Source organism: Delphinus delphis, chromosome 14 (assembly GCF_949987515.2).
Source record: "Delphinus delphis chromosome 14, mDelDel1.2, whole genome shotgun sequence".
Lineage (NCBI taxonomy): Eukaryota > Metazoa > Chordata > Mammalia > Artiodactyla > Delphinidae > Delphinus > Delphinus delphis.
In genome coordinates this window covers 27,790,611-27,812,766 of record NC_082696.1, presented here as the reverse complement: position 1 = coordinate 27,812,766, position 22,156 = coordinate 27,790,611, and the positions used below count along the sequence as shown (strand labels likewise).

Below are 22,156 nucleotides of genomic sequence, written 5' to 3'. Positions count from 1 at the left end.
TGGTTACTGATACTAGCAATTTTCCCTGGAGGCACAGCAGTAAATTATAAAACATTCACTATCTTCACCATGATATAAATTATGTTCTGATAAGGAGGCTGAAACCTTCAAAGTCTCCTACTTCAGGATTATATAAGGAAAACTACTTTTGTCTTGGAAGTGTTTTAATCAGTATGCCTAGAAGTTGTATTTTGAAAAAATACATACTGAAAGAATATGGATTTTTAACGTAAGACATACACTAAGTTTAATTCTAAGAGCATAGTGATTTCTCTTTCTAAAATTTAGTGGGAAGTTAAGTAAATTTAAAATCAAAAGGTTCAATGATTAAAATAGTTCTGGATATAGTCATAAAGATACTATCTATAACTCTTACTGCATTGTAAGTCAAACATAGGCTGGTATTTAAAAACTTTCACTTGCAGTAAACAGTTTCCTATCCTCTATTTTCAAATGACAAGTCACTAAGATGAAATCACTTGCTCCAGGTCACAGCATAAGAAACAGAATCTGAATCTAAATTCAGGTGTCTCTGACCTCTTGGCTACGTGCTACCAGAATATGTGGTACTAATTTAAATATGAAAAATAAGAAACTTCTGGAGTCTCTATTAAAGTTAATAACGCACAATCGTGATGATGAAATATCATGAAATCTTCAGGATAATACTTTCAGGAAAGTTTTAATATTAAAAGCATTATTTGTATTTAATTTAAAAAATGGGTAATCCATTCTTTATATTGTAACACCTGATTTGTCTGGTGTCAGATAATGAAGATTTACATCAAAGTAGGTTTTGTAGATCTGTACTGTCCAATATGATAGCTACTGACCACATGTGGCTATTTAAATTTAAATTAAAATGAAGAAAAATTAAAAATTTAGTTCCTCAGTCACACAAGACACACTTCAAGTATTCAACTGCCACATGAGGCTGAAGGTTCCCATACTGGACTGTGCTGGTCTAGAATTCAGGAAAGAGGTCTGGGCTGAAGATAGACATTTGAGAATCACTGGTGTGTGGGCTTTACTTAAAGTCATGAGTTCATCAAGGAAGTGAAGTACAGGGAATAAAAGAGGATCAGATTGCAGTGGAACAGTCTAAAAAGACATGGAAGAAAAGAGGAAGAATCAGCAAAGGAGAATGAAGAGCAGTAGCTAATGAGATAAGAGAAAAAACCAAGAACGTGGTGGCCCAGAAACCAATGTATTAAGAAGCCATCGAGTGTGTCAAATGCTGCTGATAGGTCAAGCAAGATAAGGACAAAGAATTGACCATTGGAATCAGCAATGTGTATAGGTCACTGGTGAGCCTGAAAGAACAGATTAGAAATTTCAACAAATTTACGGAAGATGAAAAGTGATTAGAAACATCTGTCTGAAAACATTACGGTGGGCTGCTGTAGACACAGAATCTGACAGTGAAACTCAGAGGAGCTGAGAACACAGAATCAGCATATTTGGTAGGGAGCAAAACAAAACATAATCCAGGAGAAATAATGGAAGGTTCACATATAAAACACTTGGGCCAAATAGGCTGCAGATCCCACATAAAATGGATGCTGCTGAGCATCAACCACAAGCAAAAAGAAAAAAAAAAGTCAATGGCATTGTCTCTAAAAATAATATTGAACAAACCATCTGGACAGAGTGAAGACTTCTAGAGCCGATACTGCTGTCCTACTTATTCTCTTTCTGACAGCCTGACAGGTGGGCTCATGTATCTTACCTGTTTACTGCCCTAAATATAAGCCTGCCAGTTAATATGTTTTAGCCATATATACAAAGTTCTCAATAGACTTTCTGCTCAGGTGACAAAACAGTTAGATTATAGAGTTATGTACACAACAGAAGAGGGAGGGACACCATATTTGTATCCAGTCATTCATTTAAAGAAAACCAGATACCAAGGATCATCAGATATAAAGGAAAAATCATTGGCATAAAAGAAAAACACAGGATACATTAGCAGATGAAAAAACTGAACATAGAGGAAATATCAATTCAGAGAAGAGAACTTAGAGATCTAGGAAGATATAATGACATCCACAGAACTTTGATACTAGGAAAAAGGAACAAACAGGACAAGAAAGAAACCATAAAGATCAAATGGATGATTGGTGAACTAAGAAAGACTTAGAATAAAGGAATGAGAGGGCTCTGAGACTGACTAGGTAGAAAAAGGAAAGGAGAAGGAGTCCATAGTTTCTACCTGAAAAACAGTAATGCTAACATCAAGAGTAAAATACAGAAACTCCTTTCAGGAAACTCAACCTCACTCATGGCAATGATTACATTTCTGTCACATACATGACAAAAAGTGGTTAGCTTATATACCTTGCTACACAAGTTTGAGGCTGAAAATCTTTTCTGAGATTAGATTTCATATTTCAGAGCCATATATACTACAATAGCTCTGTTTAACTTTGCCTAAACTCTCAGAAATTTCATATTTGATCTTTTAAAAAAGATGCCATATGCAAATAACTTCTATAAATCTTTAAAATATAAAAAAGACAAATTAAGAAGTTGTTATTACATCAATTGGAAAGCTTTGGAAAAGGTAAACATCAGAATCTCTGTAAAATATAAATTCAATGATCTGGCATGTACTCTGGCTATGTTAGAAAGAAATTATGTATTTTTCATATTCATTAAATCAGTAAGACATTTTAATTTCTCATAGTTTATGGTTTTCTGTTTTTTTCTTGTTATTTTTCACTGTTAATTATTTTACTTTAAAAATTAATACACTGGGCAAATGTCACAGTATAATTTGACAACTAAATTTAGTAGGTTCTTAAACAAAACACACACACACACAAACACACACACACACACACACACAGAGAAATGTGACTGAAAAAGAAGAAAAACTTAAAGTAAGTTTTTTACTGTTAACAGAGGGAAAAGGTTTAAAATTGTAAGGTTAGAACCATATACACCATATAAATATTCTATAAAACAGCTTCTTACAAAATAAATGGCTAGGAAATAGTGCACAAATTTAAGTTTATTCAAATCATCAGATTCATATGAGGAGAAATGCTTGCATTTATATTCTCCCCTCAGAGGGTGTTAGGAGAAATTTCCTATCTCAATGAGGACCATGATAAGAAATTTCTTATCTCAATGGGGACCAAGTGCATACCCTTGTGCATGAAGACCATTCATTAAGTATATTAACATTTACTAGAGTTCATAAAAATGATGTTTAAATTAGGAAACAATAAATATGTAGAATACACTTTAAGTTATCGACATGGTTAGAAACACTTCACTAATTCAAGTGACATTTATTATTCAGGAAATATAGGCACTTTTATTACAAGTAAGGATAAGTTTCAACCTTCAACAAGTAGATTAACTCAGATCACTGGAGAACTAGTAAAATCCTGATATTGGTTACTAAAATAGCACCTTATATCTTTAATGTACCAATCAAACAACAATTTTAGAGACTGATAACAAAAAATATCTAACAAATAAACTCTCTTCTTTGTGGAAGGGAATATAAAATAGTGATGTGTTAAAGAAAAAAAGCCATGTGATCAAGGTCTTTTTCTCAGTGTCCAGAAAAATCCAAATATTAAAACATTCCCACCTCCAGGGGTTTTGTGTTGGCTAGTACTTACGTGGAAAGCCAAAGTTTCAAAAGTTAAGTGGGTTCTGGTGGATTATTTATATTTGAGATATTTGTTTGAAAACCTGTCTTCTAATTACTTCATCTTAATGTCTTTTTTGGCATGCTTCTCAAAATTCTCTTTTGAGAATCCATGTTTGCCTCTCTGACATGTTCTTTTTTCTGTCATCATCACTTCTCACATTTATTAAATCATGTCTTAAAATAAGATTTCCTCCATTCCTTTGGCCACAATGCAAACTGCATGATTTCAAAGTTAAAAAAATAATAATATAAAAAGAATCTCCCCAAAATTTCATGTTGTTTATTCTCACAGTATTTATGGATTTCAAAGTATCTCATCCTCACAATTCTATGAAGTAGAAAATTCATCTGAAGTAGAAAGTAGAGACACTGTACTGGCAGAGAGAAACTACCCAAGATAACAGCTGGGAAGTGGCAGAATTAGAGCTCAGCCCCAACACTTCTGGCCTTCTGACCCCAGGTTTAGTACTTTTTTCACCAAAACACACAAGTGCTGATTTCAGAAGACTGGTTGGTTAGCATCATTAAGCACATTTAAGGACATGTGTCTACAGATAATCAGTTAATTCTGCAGATTATCTTTGGTAGTGAATTAATTCCTTTCATCCCACACCTGAACTGAAGTCTCGTAATTCTGGAGGTTTGAAATCAGAATTCAATGAAACATTCTTTTTCAATTAATAGTTTAAAGTTCATTAAGTAATACTAACAGAAAACTCTGCCAATTCTGATAGTATGAGGAAGTCTTTGAACTCATTTTGCCTTCCTTAAAACGGAAACCCCCTTTTACCATCACCTGTGTTTGAGTTATTCTAACCTAATTTTTGCCTAAATGTTTTCTTTTTCTCCCTTTGAAATATAAGAACCATCATATTTCCAGCTTACATGTAATCTACCTTCTACAATGGGTTTATATAAGGATATCACAGAATCTCTGGTGAAATTATGATACATAAATAATAGATTTCAGTTACATTATTTTAAAAGTTTTGCACTTCTCCATAAAAAGTTGAAACCTTAAGAAATACTAACACTGTGAAAACAATAAAACTAAAATTTGACTGGAAAAATAGCTCCTAATTTTAAGAACTGGTCAAGGGAATAAGTGTATACTTGGCAAAGACACGCAAAAGAAACGGAAAGATACAGTTTTTCAAATATTATCCAACATGTAGAAGCACAAAAGTTAACTTGACAGACCTCTCAACCAATACTGAAGTCATCTGAATTATTTTATATTTTTGTTTAAGTCAAATATCTTGACTGTTTAGGATATGGAAAAAACATTAGTATATGTTTACATGATCTAATGGAGAGTGCAAACAAAATATGGAGAAGACGGAAGCTATTGATCACTTTTAAAAACCAAGTCACAATCTGCCACCCCATCAAACTCCAAGTCTACAATTTAAAAAGAGGATATAGGACTTCCCTGGTGGTGCAGTAGTTAAGAATCCGCCTGCCAATGCAGGGGACACGGTTTTGTCCAGGAAGATCCCACATGCCGCGGAGCAACTAAGTCTGTGTGCCACAACTACTGAGCCTGCACTCTAGAGCCCGCGCGCCACAACTACCGAGCCCACGTGCCACAACTACTGAGCCCGCGCGCCTAGAGCCCGAGCTCCGCCACAACAGAAGCCACCTCAATGAGAAGCCCGCGCACCGCAATGAAGAGTAGCCCCTGCTCGCCCTAACTAGAGAAAACCCGTGCACAGCAACGAAGACCCAACGCAGCCAAAAACAAATAAATAAAAATATTTTAAAAAGAGGATATAAAGATTACATTAATAGTCATATTAATAAAAATGAATCATTTTATTTTGCACGCCTCTACTTACCTATTAATATGAATTAAATTTAGTGCAATGCTGTGAAAAGATAGACTAAGTACACAAAAATGAATGATGCTGTCCTTCAAATATAGTCATACAAAGATGATAAGCACTTCCTCTAACTTCCACCCTCATAACTGTGATTGATTTTATTACTGAATAATCCACATGTTAAAATTTACTACTATTAATATAATAAGGACTCTCAAGATAGTTGAATGGGATCTGGGATTCAGACCAACTATCTCAGAACAAAATTTCTCTGCAGAGAATCTCTTGATTTCACTGGCAACTAAATACCACAATTTCACTGGAACTAGGCTTTAAGTAGTCTAATAACTGGTGAACACAGAATTATATTTAAAGATCAGATAAAAAGATAACTTCATTAATTCTTAGAAAATACCTTCGTGACACCTCAGTTTTAACAACTACACCTATTCCAAATAGTACTGTCCAGGTTATTACTTTGCAATATATCACACACCTCCAATGCTAGTAAGAAAAGTACACGCCCGAGGCCAGAGGGACCTCTGGGCAGAGTGGGAGGACATTGGGCCAGGAATGAAGGAGTGGCTCTAGGCATAGCCTCACTGAGGGTCCACCTCACTTCTGAACTAGTGCCCTCCTCCAGCCAAAGGCAGAGGCAGCGTGGGATGGTGAGGGTAAGTACTGAGCTAGGCACGATGAGATCTTGCTCTAGATACCAATGCCACTAGCTATGTGAACTCTGACACGTCAGCCCTTCTGCTTCTCAGTTTCACGGTAAAGGGATTGACAGTCAAAGATTTAAGGTCCTAGCAGCTCTCAAGAGTTTACACTCTATGATTTTAATGTTTACCCTACTTCTCAGAGGGTTTTGTTGAGGATCAAATGAAGATGTATATAAATAGATTTTGATACGAATAGAAGTTACTGTTGTTGTTTTATAGATTTTCTTCATTATACTAAGGAAGTTTGCAAACAGTTTTGAGATGCAGTACAACATGTTCACCATATGGTGAGACATTTATGAACTATAACCTACAATTTAATCTAAAATGTTAAAATTAAAATGTCCTTTTTTCCCAGCTTTATAAAGGTATAATTGACAAATATAGTTTTATAACTTTCTTTCTTATACAAATTACTCAGAAAAGATTTATGGTTTTAATTTTAATAAAATTAGCTGATTTATTATTTTGTTCATTAAGAACCTAGAGCAAAAGCCTAATGAACAGTTCCTAAATAAGTATCTCATAAGAGTTGTATCCAGCTCTTTTCCTCTCTAACCCATCCCTCACTAAGACATGAGCTGTATTTTTTATTTTATTTTATTCTATTTATTTATTTATTTTTTGCGGTACGCGGGCCTCTCACTGTTGCAGACTCTCTCATTGTGGAGCACAGGCCCCGGACGCGCAGGCTCAGCGGCCATGTCTCACGGGCCCAGCCGCTCTGCGGCATGTGGGATCTTCCCGGACCGGGGCACGAACCCGTGTCCCCTGCATCGGCAGGCGGACTCTCAACCACTGCGCCACCAGGAAAGCCCGAGCTGTATTTTTTAGAAACATATTTTATCATTTCTCTTTCATCCTCATACCTTTGGATAGCTCTATTTTATCTAGAGAATAAAATGTGAATTCCTCAGTAGGGCACAGTTTGACCCCAATCTACTTTGCAACTCAGTTCTTCCCAAACACTTCCATCTCACCATTTCCTCCAGCTAACCTAAGATTCAAACCACTGCCTGGCCAAGTCAAGCTCGCTTCCAGTTGTTTGTTTAGCTGCCTGCCTCTCGGCTCAGCGTGCCCTCCTGCAGCCCCATCTGCTGATGAGGCCGATGACAAAGACAGAGGCGAGACCTTGGAAGGTATGGTTTTACCTTCCAATGAGTATGGAACTCATTCTGACCGCCACAGAAACCCATTTAAGAGTTTTAAGCAGGGAAGTAACAGGATCTAATTTATATTTCAGAGAATCACATTGTCTGCTGTGGGGAGAATTAGCTAAGGGACAGGAGTAAAAGCAGGGAAGTGGAGGGAGAAGAGGGATCCCGAATGGCTTCCGGTTCAACCTAAATGACTGGGTACATGTGCCGGAGTGCTGGGTGGGAAGACCTGGTGTGGGGCAGGGGAAGTGGAAGTGGAGGAACAGTTTGGGGGCAAGAGTTCTGTGTGAACATGTAAAGTACGAGAAATCGCTCAGCTGCTTTATCCCTCTATATTTCAGTGACACTTTGTTTATACTGTGATTTTAGAATTTATCACACTCTGACATAATTTGTTGCGTGCTCATTTGTCTTCCCAACCAAAGTTCCTTGAGGGCAGAGACTGCCATATTTAGTCCATATCCTTAAGAAAGGGACTTAAACAAAGTAGCCACTTAAAATGATTTTAGAATGAATAAAGATAGTATTCTAGAAACTCTGAAGAATACAAACCAAGGAAGAAACTCTTACTTTTCCAGCAGTCTCCATTACCCAGAACTCACCTTGAATAAGGTCAATAGAAGTAAATGCAGACCGTAAATGCACTTCTGGGTCTTGTCTTCCAGCATATAAACTCACTTATATATAATATATATCAAATCAACCCTTCCTCTTAAGCCTCTTGCATGAAGGCCAGTGGGCCCATATTGACTAGTTCTGTGTAAATAGTCTTCCTTTACACTGTACAAAGCCAAAAGCTGATAGCTTTTCAGTAAGATTTTTATTTTTAAACATCCTATCTACATTGTTTCCATAGTCCTTTATTTCAGATTCTAATAGATTATTTATACAGTCAAGAACACTTAACTATTTATCCCCTTTTAAAACTGGTTTGAATATTGAATAGACTCAGAATTTTTAAGACAGAAACTCACCAAATCCAGAGCCCTCATTAACCTGCAGGGATGAGAAAACTGAGGCCTGAAGAAATTACTAAAGATTCTATAGTCATTCAGAAGTGAAGTCAGGTGTAGAAACTAGTTCACCTGTTTCCTAGGGCAGGATTTTTTCCACAAAGATTGGCTTCTTAATGAATAAGATGGATTTGGCCATTTTGCAAAGGACTACATAGTCTGCTTTTATAACTCTTCTATACAGCAATATCTCAATAAATTTTATAGGAAGGATATGCCTTAAAATGAGGTCAGGCATATTAATAACTAAAACTCAAGCAAAGCATTCTTACCACGTATTACATGGCTTAATGGTAATGCTCTTGCGATAGTGCACACACCAAGGGACATGCATGATTTAAAAGGCCCACTCAAGGCCTACATGGCCACGGAAAGCTGAAGGTAAAAGGAGCCAATCTTACGTATAATTGTGAAGTTTGCAAGGCTTGCCTTTATCATATCGGGCTTTCCTTTTTTTCTTTATCTTTAGTCTTTATCTCGCTCTTCCATTTCAAAGGCCTTCCTATCTATCCTCTCTGCTCTTTCCGTTTACAGAAAAAGAATTTTATATCTATTATCTACACCTTGTTGGTTGATAAACTTAAGACACTACTTGAATGAACTTTAATCAATCTGCTAACTCAATCAGACATTTATGTTCTATCCCCTTAATCCTGAAATGTGGAAGGAAAGATTTGTTCCTGGAAGCATTTTAGACCTCAGCAGAAAGATAGGGATCAAGTGGTGGAGACAGGTTCCCTCCCTCCTAGTCATTAAAATGATGCGGTTTGAAGGCAAACCAAGTATCGAGTTAGGTGCAGAGAATGTGTCTACAGGAGCAGCCACGGTGGGCCCCCCACTGTACACAACAACAAAGCTGTTCCTCTAACTTCTAGCGGTATCTGAAACACTAGAAATTTTAAATTTCTAAGGTTTGGGATAATTGTTAATTATTACAGTGATTTAAAATTAGAACTCAAAGTATTTTCAAAGCTAATGTACACACTCATCCTGTTTACGAGATAAGTATGTTACACTCATATAGTACCTTATGCTTATAGAGTGCTTTCATATGTGCTTCGTGATTTGAACTTCAACAATATATAATGCAAACATCATTTCTAGTTTTAAAATGAAGATTCTAACATTTGCAGGTAATAAGGATAATAAAAGGCACAGCCAGACTGAACATAAGAGTTCCTGAACCAAGTATTTTCCCACTGTAATACGTAACTCAGCGATATTAAAATGTAGCAATATTAAAATAACTTGCACAACTCCAAATACCTTCAAAGTAGAAAAGTAATATTGTTCCTAAATTTCTAAATAAAGTATGTTGAACTTTTCAAGCTCAAGTTTCTTCTTCTTCTTATGACTCTCTGTCAAAGACAACTGTTTTGTTATTCTCAGCTGTCTCATCTTTCTAAAAGACTTCAATAGCAGAAAAAATACCATAAAAAACCTAAAGCTAATGAATAGAAATAGTCATCTTTCAATACCAAAAATACACATTTCTCACCTAGATGCTTTTTCTTCGATATCCTCTGAAAACCTTATTCAAATTAATTTAAAACATTAGCCTAAAAATTTGCAGTTGTATAGTTCAACTCTGTGATTGATATACATTTTAATAACTAGTTTCTTTGCATATTTTCTAATTTTAAAGAAACACGATAGTACTGGCAGGATGTATTCTGTTTCTGCCAAAATGCATTTTATGTAGGCTTTCCTTGAAATGAATTACAAAATGTGATTATCCATAAACTATGGTTCCTTTACCCAAGGGAAACTGAATCAGATTTCATATTATACATGTTTAAAACTCACACGTTTTGCTACCTTTAAATTATTATCTGCTCAATAGAATAGAGGTTGGGAGTGTCTACTATTAAAATTACCAAATTCAAATTTGCTTTTGAAATAATTTAGAAAGAAAAAATGCTGGAATATAATTCATCAGGTGTGAAAACTGACCATTACAATGCTATGAGCCAGATTTCTGAAGTGAAATAAATGATATCCATTAAAAAACAGAATCTGAACATTGAAAGAACAGTCAAAGCAAGAAAGGGGCTCACCAGTTTGAGTGAAACCAAACTGACGCAGAATCTGATGAGCGTCCAGCACGTTTGATTGTTTTGACTTCAACTGTTGTGAGGAGGCTGATACTGAAGTAAATGAGAGATTTTTGTTAACCTGTAATAGGAAAGGCAAATCAGAAACGAAAGCGTAATTTCCTGGGTTACTGATGCAAAAACTGGATGAGAAATAGTTGCTTACGATGCAAACCAGGACACTTGTCAAAAGGAGTGGCAATGATTTATATGCTTAGTTTTTAAGAGTTTACAAAACTTTAAAGATTTTACAGAATAGTTTTTATCAAAGAAGGAATACAGTGGTAGTGAAAGCGTAACTATATTAAAGTCGATCTGCCTTACTTTGAAAACAAGTTTGCTTAGCATGGAATTGACTTTATTAGTAACTCAGAGTGGTCTTAAAAGTTATGCCAAACAAAACGTGAAAAATAAAAGTGACTCCTTGACTGCTTTCAATTAAGAAAGGGTTAAAATGTTTCACACCCACATTTCTTTAGCATTTTTGAAATAGCAGGTACTTCCTTTTCAGAGACTGCACAGAAAACACCTGTAATATTCATGTTTATATACATCATGGTGACATAGATAACACAGCTGCAACCTAACTTGCCAAGTGAAATAGTTTCCACTGCATCAAAAAATCTCATTCTTAATACAATGTCAAAGAACAACTAAAATAATGAACAAGCAAAATTTCTGTAAGTAAATACAATGTTCTACAACACAAAAATCCTACTATAGTTGTCTGAGTACAATAGTTTCACAGAAATGAAAATAACAACAAGTGCAACATTATAACTACAGCTACTGTAGAAAAATACATGTCACAAAAAAAGTTTTAAATGTCTAGTAAATTAGTAAATTCATTTTGTAGCTCAAACAATTTCAGCAGTGATCTAGTCACTCATTATTAATAAATCATTCATTTATCTTATTATTTTTATCACTTTCAAAAAGCACGATAAAATATGATCTAATTTTGAAAAAATTTGAAACAGTTTCAAAAGTAATCTGTGAATTAACAAACTGTTAAATGATAGTTTATGGTATGTAAATATCAGTAGATGAAAACAGCTCCTTTCTCTCTCTTTTTTTGCAATAATCAAAACTACACAGAGGACTTCTACTGTATTAGTATTTAAAAATTCCCTTTTGGTGTTCTGTATACAGTAGTACTGGGTTGTGGTTACATGCCCTTTTCTGACTCAGTATTTACATAATGTTTGTAAATGCTTCCCTTCTTTCAAACAGTGATAGTAAATGGTATATCTTAGATTAAGTTTTTCTCTTGAAGGAAAGATAATTTGGTGAAAAAGTCCATTAAGACCAGATGATAATATAGTTCTAAAGTTCCTAAACTGTTGTGGTATCATCTTATAAAAAATAAAAATATTTTTCAAAGTAGTTAGATGGGGTCAAATACTACATCAATGCTAAGAAAAATTATCCAGCCAGAAAAATTCTGTAAGGAGCCATTATTAAACATTGACCAAAATTAAAGTTGACTATATTGATACAACAGCTAAAGTAACAATGCTATCACTTAACATCATTGAACTTCATTTTCCATCTTTAAATGGAGATAATAAAAATAGTACGTATGCTTCAAAGGAAATGTACCTGAAGAGCAGTAACAATGAACTGGTATTATAAAGAGCTATTCACATAGGCTAACCATAAAGCACTAAATAACATATTAAATATGAAATAGATTAAACAAAGTACGTTGGTAAAGGGAACCTGAAGTGCTATACAAATCAAGCGCCACATAAAGATTAGCTATCATTAACATCACTACAAGTAAGCGTAATTAAAAATATGTAATGCAGTACGAAGATGCAGATTTTTCAGAATGCTATGCTTTTAAATGGAAGTACTATATACAAAATGACATATTTATCACTTAACTATTTAATCCACTTCTCTTTTTAGAATCATTTTTCAGTTTTACTTCTGTGTTCTTAAAAATTTTTATCCTATGTGTCAAACAAAGCATTTTGAAATCTGGTGCAAAAGAACAGGTGTATGCTGGACACCACACACAGACACACAGACACACACACAGACACACACACACACACACACACACACACACACACACCCCATCTGCCTTAATTTACTTGTGTTAAAACAAAAATGGATACCAAGAAAGCTAGAAGAGGATACTTAAATGCCTCCACTCAAACAGAAAGACTTGCCACTCTTTTTAAGTAAAATGCTGTTAAAAAACCTCAACTATAATCTACAATTACATGTTTTTCCTAAGCATTTTTATAATTTGCTCTTTCTGGACGCATTTCTTTTCTTTTCTTTTCTTTTCTTTTGTGCTATGCGAGCCTTTCACTGTTGTGGCCTCTCCCGTTGCGGAGCACAGGCTCCGGACGCGCAGGCTCAGCAGCCATGGCTCATGGGCCCAGCCGCTCCGCGGCATGTGGGATCTTCCTGGACCGGGGCACGAACCCGTGTGCCCTGCATAGGCAGGCGGACTCTCAACCACTGCGCCACCAGGACACATTTCTTAGAGACTATTCGAATGTCCATGAAGTGATAAGTGGCAACCTAACAGAGCAGAGGAGTCAGTTTCTAAGGCTGGGATAATTGTTAATTATTATAGTGATTTGAAATTAGAACTCCAAGTATTTCCAAAGCTAGCTTACACATATTCACTACTTCATTTAAAGGAAGAAAAATAATAACAACCATTAAATACAGTGAAGCAATATCTATTTTTGAAATATATGCTGTGGAAAAGAATTGCTTAATAATTTTACAACAACAGAAAGGTTGGCTAAGATAGTCTACCCTACAACAATCTATCCTCTTTTTACAACACACTTTTCTGCTTGCTTCATGCAAAAACCACAGTCTGCCAAAGTCAGTTTAATACCTCCATACTGTGTAAAAAGAAAAGCATAAAAATTTAAGGAAATTCATAATAGAGAAAAAGAAAAAAAAACACACCTAGAACTGCCAAGTTAATCACACAACTGTTTTGCCTACTCTTTCTGGATATAAATAGTTTTGTGTAAAATATGCAAATACTAATTCTCTAGGAGGGGGTTAATTTTCATGTTAAAAAAGTCATTGCTCTAACCTAAAATTGAATGCACAAAACTAAACAGGCCATCAATAGTTTACCTTTTAGTGACTAAATTGTAAAACCACTGGGAGGTATATAACACTGATTTCCATATACTTAAAAGTCTTATCATTTCAGCTGACTTTATATGCTATATTCACCTGAAGAACTGTTTTTAAAGTTTCAACTTGTGAAGACACTTCAAATGGTTTTAAATGATAACGGAAAAGATATTAATACTGTCTGTATGCGTATGTTAACAAATTTGTCCCACGTCCTCCAGACAACTGTCTATTTTTTGAACTAAATTTGAACAACGCAGATAATACTTTAATTTGAAAACAGTTCAAAACCCTAGACAGTATGTAGGAAATGTTTTGTTGCAAGTTATATGTGTGTTGTAAAAATTAAAATCCCAATATTACAAAACAAGTTAAACAGGAAACTTGAGCCAAAGTGAGATTCAAGTTATCTGAAGTAGGTCTCTTAACATCTCATAATATAAGTTCTAAAAGCAGCTTACATTTCTGTGATATCTAGGTTAGTAAAACCTAAGAAATGAGTTGGCTATGGTGTCATAAAGAGAAATACAACATGATCCCTAGGCCCCAGATAATTTCCTTGCAAGTTGGGACAGTGAAGTGAGGGATTAGAAAGAAACACTGTTACTATTAAAGAGAAATTTTTACAGTGAGGTAACGTGCTAGAAAATCTCCCCCAAATCAGTTCACCAATGCTGTATTAACTAAACTAGAATTCTAATTGGGATCAGCCATAACAAAGTTTTACTTTGTAATATTTAATCAAGATTTTTTGAACCCTTGATACATATACCAAGGACTGGTGGTTCAAAAAGTACTGATATATTCCTCTGTGAGAAGCTCAGAGTTAAGATCTAGTCCTGGCTCAAACCACTTATCCAGCAGTAATATGCCTTAGGGAAAGCCAATTTACCTCGATGCATCTTGCAATAACAAACGTTTACCTCCTTTCTCTCTTAGTATATTTCCTTACTCCAGAGAGAAAATTTGGTGCTGGACCCCCCGAAATCCTCACTTCTAAGAACATACCTCTTGCACCATTCAAGATTAATCCCGCCATCTGTCCCCCTTGGGGATATCCTTAAAACTCTTCCAAATTCTACTTCCAAATTCTCTACTGGCTGTTTGTCTAAAGGCTATAAGCATAAACTTTTCTACTTTACTATAAAAATAGAAAACAAATTCTCACTGTGATTCCATAATTTCCTTATGCTTCACTGAAAGTTAAATTTCTTGAAAAATAGCACATAACTGCTATCCATATACCTCAACCATTCACTTTCAAGCAGCTACAACAAAGCTTTTATCCATCAGAGCACTAAAACTGAAGTTAAAGTCATCGTGGACTTCAAATGATCAAATTTAGCGGATTCGTTGAGGCCTCTGAGATAGCTGACACTGTCAGTAACTCTCCTGTTTCTGGGAAACCATTTTTCTGTTGGTGATCCTGCCACTGCCTATGAGTGTTGTTTGCTAGACCCCCTGGGCCCTCTTCTTCCCTCACAACACATGGTTATCCTGGGCAGTAATGTTTGTTGTCACTGCCTCATCTGTCTTTTATGCTGATGATTCTTCAATATATTGGGTTGGCCAAAAAGTTCGTTCGGGGTTTTCCGCACGATCTTATGGAAAAACGCGAACTTCTGGCCAACCCAGTAAGACTCTTCTGATTGGTAAGTTCAAAACCAAATTAACCTTTCCCCTGCTGTTCACTTCCTCAGGGAAAGATATCACCAGCCCCCCAGCTGCCCCAGCCAGACAGATGGGCATCACCTTGGACTGCTTCCTCTTGCTTCACACAGAGTCACTCATTAAGTCAATCAGGTGCTCTGGCATCAGATGCCCCTCCTCCACAGTTAGTGTTACTGTTGCAATAGTCTCCTGATTTGTTTTCCTATCTCCTGTCTCTTCTCTAATTCTTCTTCTATACTGCTACCAGGATGATTTTTCTAAAATGCTAATTTTATTGAGCAATACTTCTGTTTAAAACCCATCATCAACTGTTCCACTGGATAAAATCCATACTTTTTAGTATGGCATACAAAGCTTTCTATATTATAACAACTACCTAGCTTTCCCACCTTACTGCTCCATCTCCTATGTTCAAGCTACAACAAATTGCATACAGCTCCCCAGACGTGCCAGGTTGTTGCATGTCTCTGTGACTTAGTTCATGCTGTTCCTGTTTCCTGGAATGGGCTTCCTTCCTGGCTCCATCTTCCTTGTGGATACCAACTCCTTCTCCAAGCTTTCCCTCAAGTATTATATCATGTACGAAAAGCCTTTCAGACTCTCCCAATAGAACTTACCTCCCCCTCCTTTGTCTCTCCACTAACCCCACATCTTCTAGTACTATGGCACTGGTAACACTTTAGTACGATTACTTACATTGTTAGTTATCATCCATCAGACTGTAATCTTCTTGAGGGTAAGGAACAGGTTTCATCTACCTTTCTTTAGTAAGTGGCTGGTGTAGCACTGATAAGAACTACACAGAAGCCAAATGCATTAATACATATGAAAACAGTGCATGTTTTAAAACCTTCCCCAAATTTAAGGTGGTATTTGTATTCAAGACTTCTCAAATGTAAGTAACTTTTTGATGATAAGAATTACAGAATAATGGGCTTAAAAGTAAGAAACTCATTAATTTACATGGTTTAATACTCCTATGTAAATCTAGAAACAGGAGTGTGAAATAATAGAAAAGAATATATACATATAGGTCTCTGCCCCCGGTTCCTGGCACAGAGCTCCTGAAACCCTTGTGGTTTCCTAAGTGATAAGAGCACCGGGAGCATCTCTTGTCCTCATATTTTATCTTTGACTCTGGTTCCTGAAGCTGAGCTCCAAAATCTCTTGGAATTTCCTAGGTGATAGGAATGTCTTTTGTTCTAGAGAAGTGACTCTTGGTGGGCTTCTAGATGGCACTGATCACCAGAAAGACCAAGAAATGATGAGAAGCTTAGAATTTTCAGACCCACTCTCCATTTTCCAGGGGGGAGAGAGGGGCTGGAAATGGAATTAATAACTGACCATGCCTACCTGAAGTCACCATAAAAATCCCGACAATATGCGGTTCACAGAGCTTCCAGGATGGTGAGCACAGGGACGTGCTGGGAGAATGTCACACCCAGAGGAGGGCAAGGAAGGACCACGCCCTCTCCCACATGCCTTGCTCTACGCATTTCTTCCACCTTTATCATATCATTTTATAATAACCTGAGAGATAGCAAGTAAACTGTTTTCTTGAGTCCTGTGAGCTGCTTCAGCAAATCAATCAAACCCAAGGAGGGGGTGGGTGGAATCTCGATTTATAGCTGATTGGTCAGAAGCACAAGTAACCTGGACTCGCAACTGGCGCCTGAAGGGGGGTGAAGGGGGCAGGCTTGTGCGACTGAGCCTTTAATTTGTAGGATTTGATGCTATCTTCAGGTAGACAGTGTCAGAATTAAGTTGCAGTTCACCCAGCTGGTGTCTCAGAACTGCTTGATGAGGGAAACCCCGCCACCTCTGATGCCAGAAATGTCGGAGTGTGGTAGGAGTGTGAGAGTGAGGGAGACGGGAGGAAAACTGGTTTTTCCTAAAACAAGGGTTCTTCCTGTTTTCTAAGATATCCAGTAACAAAAGTCCATAATTTCTTTTCGTGGCCTATTGTAGCTTGTACTACTCCTACAGCCAAGCCAGTCTTCCAAATACTGTCAAAATACTTTTTTTTTAAGAAGTTTTAAAAACTTATTTTCATTGGAGTCTCTAATTTTTTAAACCTTTTTATTTTTCAGTGAATAATATGCTCCAAGATAGTTTAAACTATAATACAGACTATTACTTCACCTTTATAGCGTTCTTCAATAAGCTTTAGCTTGGTTACATTTACATTCATTTAGGGTAGATGATATCAATAATTGAAAAAAAAAAGATGAAGTCCCCTGGCTTCCAGAAGCTTACAGAGGCGTGTGGAAATTCAGACGTGTAAAGATTAGAGGTGGAAGCAATACCATGTAAAATTTAAAAAGAAGGAAAGATGGAAGGGAGAGAGGGGAGGAGGGGGAGGGAGAGGGAAGAAAGAAAAGCGTTGTTCCTCCCTGAGGGAATTCATAATTTAAATCTGGAAAAGACAGGCAAAATTAATTACAATTTAAGGCAGAATAAGCCCAATTATATAACATGCCAGGTATGAATAAATATGTCTGAGAACATGAGAAAAACAGACTAATTCCATTTGTGAGGAATCATACAAAGCTTAATGGAAATAGACTCATACCATTTCTGGTATGCTTCAGTCCACTCCTAAACAAAGGAAAGTGCAAGGAAATTTGTAAATTATAAATTTATGTGTGAGTAGTCCAGGGCTACTGAAATTCAGAGCAATGTAACAGACTTCTAATACCAATTACTATCTCAGAAGTAATCAGATGAGAACTCTTTTATCTTCCCATCATCAAATCTGTATCTGAGCATCTACCCATACTTTCTACCTATTTGCCTACCAGAAAGGATGAAAACGCCCTTCTCTGAAGGCTAGTTTCTCCATTGGTATTCAGGATTACATCCCCTTTCACATTTTCTAGGACTTGAGTCCAGCAATTACCACCTCCATGGGACATTATCAACTTCTCCATCACCACTGAATTATTCCCATCAGCAAATAAATATGCTTTAATATTGTCCATCTAATGTTCCCCTCCAGTTGCTGCTTCTCTGCTCCCCAGTTAAAATGTCTTAAAAGAATGGCCTACACAGTCTCTGCTTTATATTCTCCCATTCTGTCTTCAACTCACTTCAACTGTGCTTTTGTCTCAGCCACTTACTGAAACAGCACTCATCTAGGTAACCAGAGGACACCACCGTGCCTGTTTTCTGTCCTCATTTTACTCTTTCTCTCAGTAGCATGTGACTGTTTATCACTCCTCTTTCTTAAAATACTTCCTCTGGGATTTTCTGACATACCCTCTCCTGGACCAGGACCTCAGGTATTTAGCTATAATCTCTGCCCAGGTGATCTTACCAAATCTGACAGTTTAGAACAAAAAGGACTTTAGCCCTGACTTCTCCCCTGAGCTTAAGACTCATATATCCAATTGCCTACTTCTCAGCTATAGTCATATTGAAAACTCCACTCCAGTATTCCTCACCTCATTAAAAAGACTGCTACCATCTACACAGCTGCTGAAAGCAGCAACACAGAAGTTATTTCTAATTTCTTTCTCTTACACCACATCTAATCCATCACCAAGTTTTGTTGAATCTACTTCCAAAATATACCCCAAATCTGTCCATTGCTTGTATTTCCATTATTATCATTGTTAAGCTAATTAATCAAGGGGACCATTAGACTGAGGTGGCACTAATGCCAGGGCAGCCTATGACCACAAAATCTAAGCCTGTAAATACTTCAAGGTTGCAAAATTGAAACCTAAGGACAACTAATCACAACAGCCAACTAGGCTTTAAACTATAGCCTATCAATAATTTCCTTGTTTTGCTTCTGCCTTTTCTCTATAGAAGTCTTTCCCCAGCTCCTGTTGGTGAAATGCTTCTAATGATTTCTGGCTTGGCCCTGCCCAATTCGAATCATTTTTTGCTCCAAAAACCCTCTTAAAATGTTTAATATGCCTCAGTTTATCTTTTAATACCATCCTAGTCCAGGCCACGATCTCCTCTTTCTTGAACTGAGACCCTTACTCTCCTTTTAAAATCTATTCTCACATTCTCTCTAGTTTAACATCTTAATCACTTGTTTCTCTAATTAAATCAACATCCTAAACTCCTTACAGAAGGATAGCAGAATATGCCACCCCAAAATATGTCTCTTTGGTATAAGGATTACTTTGAGAAACTTTAGACACAGGAGTTCTGAAAACAGAGTGGAAGTTACCCTTTTGTAAGGGAAATATACTGGGCTGGCCAAAAAGTTCTTTCGGGGAACTTCCCTGGTGGTGCAGTGGTTAAGAATCCGCCTGCCAATGCAGGGGACACGGGTTTGAGCCCTGGTCTGGGAAGATCCCACATGCCACGGAGCAACTAAGCTCGTGTGCCACAACTACTGAGGCTGTGCTCTAGAGCCCGTGAGCCACAACTACTGAGCCCGAATGCCACAACTACTAAAACCCGCACACCTAGAGGCCATGCTCCGCAGCAAGAGAAGCCACTGTAATGTGAAGTCCGCGTACTGCAACGAAGAGTAGCCCCTGCTCGACGCAACTACAGAAAGCCTGTGCACAGCAACAAAGACCCAATGCAGCCAAAAATAAATAAATAAATTTAGTTAGTTGTGTTAAAAAAAAAAAGGTTCACTGGCCTTCCTCAAAAAAAAGAAGTTTGTTCAGGTTTTTCCTAAGATGTTATGGAAAAATCTGAACGAACTTTTTGACCAACCCAATACATTAGAAAGGGGATCGACTATACCATGAAAAGAGCTATCATCAGGGACAACTTTTTCACCTGAGAGACTTATCTGCATGGCAGGGTAACCTTGTCTACTAACCAGTTCCTCCTCTCACCTTCCCTTGCATTGCATTCTGCCTCTGAAGCCCCAGATCTCTCCATCCCTTTTCTAGGCTCAGGATGGTATATAAGCCTCAGCTACCTGGCAGCCTTTGGAATACCATAACTCCGTGGAGCTCATATATGTATGTAATTAAAATTGTATTTTTTCTCCTGTTAATCTGTCTATGCCAACTTAATCCTTAGACTAGCCACAGAAACTAGAAGGTAAAGTTTTTCCTCCCCTACATTACCATGCTTACAAGGCCCTTTAAAAGGCACGCCTGATCTCCTGATTTTCTCTCCAATTTGTCAGGAAACACTGTTCCTCCTTGCTTGTTCACTATCCCACTTAAGCTTAGTGGTGTTCTTTCTGCTCCTCCAGCATGCCAGTTTTATTCCTAGATGAGGACTTCTGCAGGACAGGACTAGCTCCTTGTCAAGTATTTCTCTCAGAGAGGCCTTCCATGATCATCCTTTAGAGCATAACTTCCCCCAGTCATTCTTTGTCCCATGGGCCTATTTTATTTTCTTCACATCACTTCTTGCTGAAATCATCTTATTTCCTTTTTTATTTGTCTCCCTACAAGAGAATGTTCTTATTCACTGTTGTATTCTCCATGTGCGCACATGGCCTCTCTCTCACACACACACACACACGCGCACACACACACACGCGCACACACGCTTGGTATGCATTCAATAAATATTTGTTTAAAGACTGTTAATGGAAAAAAAAGGAATAAATCTTCAACAATATAAAAATCTAGATGGGATTTAGGGAAGAAAAAACTTAGGTATCTGGTAAAAATTTATTATTCTGGATGTAACAGATGAGAAATGACAAATATATTCTGCTTTTAAGAGTAAAGTCTTTTGACAACAGCGTAAAGACCATTCAATGGGGAAAGAATACTCTTTTCAATAAATGGTGCTGGGACAACTAGACAGCCATATGCAAATGGAATAAAATTAGACCTCTACATCACATCATATTAAAAAAAAACTCAAAATAATCACAGACCTAAATATGAGTTAAAAATATAAAGATCCTAGAAAACAGAGCAGTAAATCTCTGGAACATTGGGTTAGGCAATGGTTTCTTATATATGACATCAAAAGCACAAGTGACAAATGAAAAAAATAGATTAACTTAATTTCATAAAAATTAAAGCCTTTTTGTTTTAAAGAATACCATCAAGAAATTAAAAGGGCAACCCACAAAATGGGATAAAACATTTGCAGATCATCTATCTGACAAGAGACTTGTATCCAGAATATATAAAGAACTCTTAAGGTGAACAATAAAAATAAATAATTCTTTTTTTAAAGAACAGGTAAAGGAGTTGAATAGACACTTCTCCAAGGAAGATATAAAAACAGCGCAACAAAAATACTCAACACCTTTAGTCATTAAGAAAATGCAAGTGAAAATCACAATGAGATGCCACTTCCCACCCACTAGGATGGCTATAAAAAAAAGACAGAAAATAGTAAGTGTTGCCAAGGATGAGGAGGAACTGGAACCACTGCTAGTGGGATTCTAAAATGGTGCAGCCACTTTGGAAAACAGTTTGGTAGTTTCCCAAAATGTTAAACATAGAGTTACCATATGACCCAACAATTCCATTCTTAGATATATACCCCAGAGAAATAAAAACATATGCCCACACAAAAACTTGTACACACATGTTCATAGTAGCATTCTTCTTAATTGCTAAAATGTATAAACAACACAGATGTCTGTAAACTGATGAATGGATAAACAAAATGCAATATATTTATACAATGGAATCTTATTTGACAATAAAAAGTAGTACTCATACATGCTACAAATGGAGGACCCATGAAAACATTATTCTAATCTGCAGAAGCCAGTAACAAACAATCACATATTCTATGATTCCATTTATATAAAATGTCCAGAATAGGCAAATCTATAGAGACAGAGAGTATATTAGTGGTTAGCAGGAGTTTGAGTGTTTTGTGTGTGTGTGTGTGTGTGTGCGCGTGTGCATGTCCCTACCCAGAAATGGAGAATGATTGCTAAGAGATACGGGGCTTCTTTTTGGAGGGAATGAAAGAACTCCAGA

At 36.7% G+C, this 22,156-nt stretch overlaps 1 protein-coding gene across 1 annotated transcript in view; it reads right to left on the bottom strand.

The window, feature by feature from the left end:
• AHI1 (Abelson helper integration site 1) overlaps positions 1-22,156 on the bottom strand; it is a 218,894-nt gene that overhangs the window by 117,163 nt on the left and 79,575 nt on the right. The window contains exon 21 of the mRNA XM_060029925.1: positions 10,440-10,557. Within this exon, the coding sequence (XP_059885908.1) occupies positions 10,440-10,557 (118 nt within the window). The remainder of the gene's footprint in view (positions 1-10,439; positions 10,558-22,156) is intronic.